The sequence below is a fragment of the Alligator sinensis genome, unplaced genomic scaffold, assembly GCF_000455745.1.
Source record: "Alligator sinensis unplaced genomic scaffold, ASM45574v1 scaffold392_1, whole genome shotgun sequence".
In the NCBI taxonomy this organism is placed as follows: Eukaryota; Metazoa; Chordata; order Crocodylia; family Alligatoridae; genus Alligator; species Alligator sinensis.
The window spans coordinates 4,110,340-4,117,770 of NW_005841898.1; the positions used below are offsets into that span (position 1 = coordinate 4,110,340).

The 7,431-nt window shown below is 41.5% G+C and overlaps 1 protein-coding gene across 1 annotated transcript in view; it reads left to right on the forward strand.

Annotated features, from left to right (window-relative positions):
- ERMP1 (endoplasmic reticulum metallopeptidase 1) overlaps window positions 1-7,431 on the forward strand; it is a gene marked incomplete at its 5' end in the record, with an annotated part of 30,290 nt that overhangs the window by 6,756 nt on the left and 16,103 nt on the right. The window contains 3 exons of the mRNA XM_006018378.3: window positions 3,094-3,240; window positions 4,891-4,983; window positions 6,645-6,857. Coding sequence (XP_006018440.2) covers window positions 3,094-3,240; window positions 4,891-4,983; window positions 6,645-6,857 — 453 coding nt within the window. The remainder of the gene's footprint in view (window positions 1-3,093; window positions 3,241-4,890; window positions 4,984-6,644; window positions 6,858-7,431) is intronic.

Sequence of the window (7,431 nt, forward strand, 5' to 3'; positions counted from 1 at the left end):
CGGGGCACGGTGCAGCCCTGGAGCAGAGATGAGTGCAGACAAGCAGAGCCCAGGCACGGGGGGCACAGGTAGAGCACGGTGCAGCCCAGTGGCTGCAGGTGGCTGATGCCAGCTACTCCCGGGGCTGCTGCAGCTGGGACTGGGATGAGTGGGACCATGACCCTTTCCTCTCCCCCCACAGACTTACCTGCTTGGGTTGGGGGAGGGGCATTTCTGCTGATCGCATAAGAGTGAATTTACCTTGCATATAACAAATTATGGGTCTAAATATGCTCATTGCATAAGAGCAAATTTGCATATAAAGAACCTGCATAAATCAAGGGAAACCCGTATTGCAATTTGTATTGCAGTAGCAACCACAGGATCTGCTGTCTCCTTTATGTAGGCTATTTCTGATGGTGGGTGGGGGGGGGGCCATGACTGTGCAGAGGGTGGGCAACAGCAGCCCTGGGATGGGGGAGGCTACAGTGAATTTTGAGGTGGCTGTAACCCCCCTCCCAGTGGTGCTACTGCCTGCCTGAGCACATCCCCAGCCCAGCCCAGCCCCACACCAGGAAGAGCCTGGCACTGCCCCCAGCTCCAGCCTACAGCAGCAGCCTGCCCTCACCCCATGCACATATCTAGGGGGCACATGCCCCCTGTGCCATCCCTGGGGGTGCACACAATGGCAGGAGCCACCCTCTTCTTCTCCATACCCCCCAGATGAGCTGTTTGCAGCTCCATCCTACACCCTACCTTGGCCTGGCAGCAGCTGTCCCAGCCCCACTCCCTCCCTCACCATGGGGACCTTGTTCTGCCACTCCCACCCCTTCCCTCCATTCTGCCGCTTCCTCCCAACAGACTTACCAACAGTCTGTGCTGCCGGAATGGCCACATGCATGTGCGGCTGGACGCATGCATGTGGTATTTATCAATGACGTTATCGGCCGCATCAGCCAAAGAAAGCTGATTGCCGATAATGTCTATTTTCCTTTTATCGGTGCCAATATGATATGGACCGATGTATTGGTGCATCTCTGGTTATCACTATTATAGTCTCTTTATGGTCATAGATTACTGACTGATACAGTAGTAATATTTTTAATTATCATTTTTCAAAAGGCTCAATTAAGGTTGATTTTTATCCTTGCAGTAAAAAGGTGATGTTTACTAGTAATTGAATACTGCAATTAGTGTTTGAAATGGGAAGCTGAGATTAGAGTAGTGCAAACGAGAGGCAGGTAGTAACCCAAAGAAGCTGAATCTGTAGCTGCTGTATTCAAGTACTGCTGTATTTGTAATTAAGTTTGCTTGCTTGTCATGGGAGATGGGTGTAATTTTTTTATTTAAAAAGTAAGAGTATTATAACATAGTATGTAAATAAGTTTTGAGAGAAATCCTTCTCTTAGGTTGATTTATAACCATAATTATAGGAAGTAGTACTTACTGCACTGGACACAAGTGAATGATTTGTGAAATGTGCACGCAGCACTAAAGAATAGGCATTTGACAGTGAAAGATAATGACATGGAAAAACTCTAGAAGAGTCAGTATACTGGAAAGGTTGTGGCTGGCAAATGGATATTGTGGTAGAGGTATGATCATGATAAAAGAGGAGAAACTGAAGTTGGTTTTTTTTTCCCCCATCACTTCAATCCAGTTTACTATCTTAACTCCCAGTCTTATACAGATCAATGTATTAGAGAGGTTACTGAAGTAGTAGCATGAAACTGATTTAAGGCCTAAGACTGAAATTCTGCAAACACAGAAATGCATGTTCCTCTCCTACTTTCACCCCACCCCAATCAAACAGTTTTCTCTGAAGTTGGCATTTTCTGGTGAAAGCTGATAAACCAGATGCTGGTGATGCATGACTGAATGTGCCTGTTCTACTTTGAGGATTTGCCTTATTTAGATGTAGGTGTACTTCCAGAATCCGCTCCTCTTTCCATTTTGGATAGATTCCCCCTCATACTTTAGGGGAAGAGGGATGAGGTTGATCTCCCTGCAAGACGCATCAGTGTTCTGAGCAAGTTGGAAGAATCTGTGAAGAATAACATAATGCACAATCTGTCCTTGGCAACTGGACTTTGCAACACTCCAGGACTCGGTGACCTAAAACTGGCATTTTGATCCCTGTCCCCTGCTGCCCCTGACTATTAAGTCCAGTGATTTACTGTTAGCAGCTTGTAGTTTTGGTGGTGTGGTGATGAGAGATGCACTTCTTTACCAACCTCTGTTGCAGGCTTGTTGTTTCTTCTGGACAGATGTATAACAGGTGCCAGAAAATTCAGTCCTCTTTCTAGTGTAGCCAGTACTTGATTTCAATGCCCTGAGCCTTTTCAGTGACATGATTAAACTCAGTGTAGCCTAAAGCTTTCTCAATAATTAGATTCCATATATGGAAAATGCATACATTTGTTATAATTTTCCAGGTATAGAACCTAATTCTATTACACAGCCAATTGGGGGGTTGTCTTAAATTTGTCCCCCCTACTGCGTCAGCAGGGAAAGCAGTGGCAGGGGGGCAGGCAGCTGGAGGGGTAGGTGACCCCTTGAACTCTTCCCCCTTCCTTTCCCCTGCAGCCTGCCTTCCCTTGTAGGGCCTACATCCCTGTGTCTGCCCAACCTCCTTTGCCCACCATTACTGTCAGATGTGGCTCTGGCTCCATTTCCTCCTGAGCATGGAGCATGTGGAAGCTGGGCCCCCTGCCCAGCCGCACAGTAGCATCCTGGAGCTGGAGCTGCAGTGCTGCTGATTGGCTGGGCTGGGGATGGAGCCTTCGTGTGCTCTGCGTCTTTAGTGCGATTAGAGGTTGTGCCTAACAGTAAGGGCAGGGAGGGACAGGAGTTGGGGCAGGCAGGTGTGGCTCTGACTCTGACCTGGGCTCAGAGCCAGAGCTGTAGCAACTGCCTACCTCTCCCTGCCCCCATTTAAGACAAAGGGCTTCCCCCACCATGATGAATGTTGAGGGGAGGGTCATCTTTTCTTGCATTCAAGTAAATATAGTAATTATTTTCTGAGAAATCCCTTCTGGTGATTGAGGTTATTTACAAATTGAAATTTACAAAATGATTCTTAATTTTGTGAATCTTCTGCTCTCCTCCTGGCAGGACCTGAGAATCCCTGGTTGATACAAGCATATGTCTCTGCAGCCAAACATCCTTTTGCCTGTGTGATAGCTCAGGAAGTGTTTCAAAGTGGATTACTCCCTGCAGACACAGACTTCCGTATCTACAGAGACTTTGGCAACATTCCAGGTATGTTATTAAAAGGCCTCTATATTTTAATTCTTTCCTAGGCATATAAAATTGGCCTGATCTTGTATACATTCACTCCGTGTAAGAAAGGGTGTGTTCAGGTTCTAAGCCATACATTCTTTTTTACATCTTGAAAATTAACTTGGGGTTTGCATTAGCCTGTGTGAGGGTGGTGTCTTTCCCCTGGAGCAGTCACTTTCCTGAGTTTTGATGTCCCTTGAAAATGAGGATCAAATAGTAAGAGACCAAAACATCCTGTTCTTCAGTGAGCCATAACTTTGTGTCTGCTCAGGAATTCTTCAGCACTTGGGTGCCAACTGCTGTGGCAAACTGAAAATCCTGGACATTGAGGCATAGATTAATATTGCAAGTTATAGTTAATCCTAATTACAATTTAAAGATGCCAAGTTGTCAAAGTACAAGAAGTTTGCATGTATTAAATTTCCTTCTTCTGTCACATTGACTATTATCATTTACGTAGTCATCACTGGGAAGTACCTCTTGACGTGTTTAGGTTATATAAAGCTGCAGTTGTTACCTGCTGACTGTAGAAATATTGCTCAGTAATGGAATAGGAGCTGGCAACAGCAACTGCAAATAAAATTGCAGTGTACCTCCATGGAGAAGCAAAGTATTATTGGGATCCACCATGGGGAAAAAACAAATTTACTTGTATGGTGGGAAATGCTTTTTGGAAATTTGAAATATAATAGTGCATAGTTAAATAGTTAAATGTTTAAGTTAGAGGTGTTGGTGGAAGGGGGGTGGGAGGGTGGGAAGTACTTGTAACCATAAGTTAAAAGAAAAGGTGTATATTCAAGGAATAGGGCTTTACTTTTTACACTGCTGACAGATGGGTACGTTTTGAGAACTGGATTTTGCTCATTCTGTTACCTCAGCAGAATTGTTCATCTGATCTGTTGTATCTGTACATAATCAATTAGAGCACTAGAAATAGCCAGATGTTACTGCAGGTACAATTGATCCAACTGTGAGTTGCACACAGGTGCAGTGAAGGTAGAATTTCACTAGCCGGTAGTAGTAACTTGTCAAAAGGGAAAAAGTCAGCAGGAGCCCAGGCAGAATTTGCAGCTGGTAATTAGAAAAACATCAGTTAACAAGAAAAAAGAAGGACACCTGAAATTTGTTAAAGGTAACTTTCCCACTCCTTAATACCATTTTTAGTTGTCTTTCAGAGTAGAACTCCACTGAAACTTCAGGAATTATACTCGGAAAAACACAGAATTTTGATTTTTGCTTTGTGGCTCAATATGTGGTAGTTCACTGCTATAGATGGCCCACTTGTCACCAAGTTAACTTGAACTGAGTTTTAGGGCTTCTGCTCATCTCAGAGGATGAAGTGGTCACAAATGCTGAAGTAGATATCTGAATTTCTTTTATAGTTGGTTGTTCTCCTTTACTGGCATGCACGGTGTTTGCATATACAATGGGACCAAATATTTCCAAGTCTGTTATAATACTAGGATCCTAAATTTTACATTTTGTAAGATGTTAATAGACATTTGTTGGAACTGCAGGGTGCGTCACATTGGCTGAACAAAAATATACTTTTGTTTGTAAAATGTTTTTGGAGGTCTCAAATATTTGCTTAGATTTTAGGTAACTGATTGTACTTCTTTCTCTTTTTAGGAATAGACTTGGCCTTTATTGAAAATGGCTACATTTATCATACAAAATTTGACACAGCAGACAGAATTTTGACAGATTCAATTCAGAGGGCAGGTTGGTATTCTGACTTCTATCAAAATTTAGGAGATATGGATCTTTGAGAATTGCTTCCTTTCCCCATAAAACTTGGCTCTACAAACTGAAAATTTCATAACCCATTAGTAAGGGATAATTTAAAGAGAGAAGTCATAGAAAAATTAAAATCCAACCCCATCCTGAACATGAACACACACCCTGCAAATCCCTGGGAAACACATCATGTTTCTCAGAATGTTATGACTCAGGATTTTTAATGAACTACAGACCCTATATCTGACTAGTTAGTAATCAAAATCATTATTGTCTAATGGTTATTCAGAGCTCACCACTCGCTGTTTTCTTGTAAATCTCTGTATTCTTGTTCTGACTTTCTCCACCGAGACAGAGGGTCCAAAGGGTGGCAAGGAGATTGAACCAAACAAAGTTGTCCTTTCAGAAGCAAACTTGCAAGGGGGTTGGGGCAAGCTTATGCTGCTTCAGCCCGTCCTGTACCGAAGAGAATTTGCTCTCCAGATCTGCTCAATATTCATAATTTTTCCAGGCTCAATATTTACTTCTTAAAATAGGAGCTTATAAAATATTAGACTTCTGGAAAACTGAAGCATCCAGAAATATGCAAGGCATTACCAGGAATGTTAAAATTCCTTTTAGTAGCAGATTTGACCTGATTCTTTTCTGGATTACCCTCAACCATTTCTTTTTCTTTCTTTAATAGATACCATAGTAATAGTTAAATGAATTATAGAGCAAACTTTGTGTTCATTTTGAATTGTTCCAGTAACAGTGTTTTTAAATCAGTCCAGGTGAGGATTTAGTAACAGTGTTTGTAAATCAGTCCAAGTGTGGATTTAGGCCAAATCAGGCTGGGGGGAAGGGGGTCAGTCATAGAATCATAGAGCAGTAAGACTAGAAGGGACTTACTGCTCTAACCCCCTGCCTGAGGCAGGATCATCCCTATCCAAACCATCCTATACAAATCCATAATTTAAACTCCTTCATAAAACTACTGTCAATCCTGATGCAACATAAGACCTATCTGTTGCAGGTAAAGCAGGGGACTCACAAAAGCCAATGTTCTGCTTCTATAATATGCTCTGGAGATCCTAGGTAATATTTCTTCCTGATGCCAAATATGGTGATTGGTCTGACTGAGCAGAGGGGCAAGACCCTCTAGCCAGGAACCTCCAGGTCTAAGTCCCAGCAGGAGCACACCCTGGTCAAAATTCTCAGCCATGGCTGCTGCCAACACCCATGATGGCAATTCAGTCCACTCAAGGAGTCGATGAATTGAGTCATCTGGGCAGAGTTTAAGTCAAGATGTACCTCTTTTCTGATGATAAAACAACTTTTAAATATGTGTTTTTAGAGTAATATGGTTGCAAGATACCAAAATATCACTTTTGTAAGGTTGACTTGCTCCATTTTGCTATTTTATGTCAGTGGAGCTTTGATGTTTGTTTCCAAACATTTTTATATTAAGGATTCCTTTACCAGCCTGTTCCGAAGTTTTTCTAGCCATATAAGAGGAGACCAGTAAAAGGTCTTACCACATTTCTAATCTAAATTAGAAGCATATTTTAAGACTCAATATTTTCTACTATTATTTTTTTCTCTCACATCCTACTTAACAGAGATATGCTAGTCTTTCTGACATTCATTGTCTCTTCTTTTAATAGGGGACAATATTTTAGGTATGCTACAGTACCTAGCAACCTCAGATAAACTGGCCAGATCTTTCGAGTATCAGCATGGAAATATGGTCTTCTTTGATGTGCTTGGTCTCTTTGTATTGTCATATCCTGCTCGTGTGGGTACCATCATGAACTATATCATAGCGGCAATTGCTAGCCTTTATATAGGCAAAAAATTACTGCAGCCTAGAAACAAGGGTAAGTCCAGTTAAGAACCATGTGACGATTTTTTTTTTTAAGGCAGGAGTTTGATAATTTTAACAGTAAACAGGAGCTCTTATGATTAAAAAAAGGTCAGCCGATTTTGCAGTTCCGTGTCTAAACGAACTTTAAGAAATGTATTGTATGCTCAGTGGTCTGCGGTAATTGCTTTAGAACTCTGGATTAAGATACTCCTTTTGGAATGACTGTAGTGGTAAAAAAAAATTGTCTTAGGTCCTGAATCTTTAGCATTTTCAGATCCATCTATGTACAGATGCTGAGTAGCTTCTCTTTTCATGAAAAATTGAATGCTTTTTTTTCAGCTGGAAAAAATCTAAAGTAATTTTGAATCATTCAATATCCAGTTCTTTTTATAGTTAATCAAGTGGGTTGGGCTTTTTAAAGTTTTTATCACTCACTTGTCTATACACAGCAGCAAATAATAAAACTCAAGGAAATAGTAATGACACTATAAAAGGTCCAATTAAGTCTGAAGGTGTATTAATTTAGAGAGAAGAGGAAACCAGCTTTTAGTTTTAAAACAAAATGAAACTCTAGGTAACTATTCTGT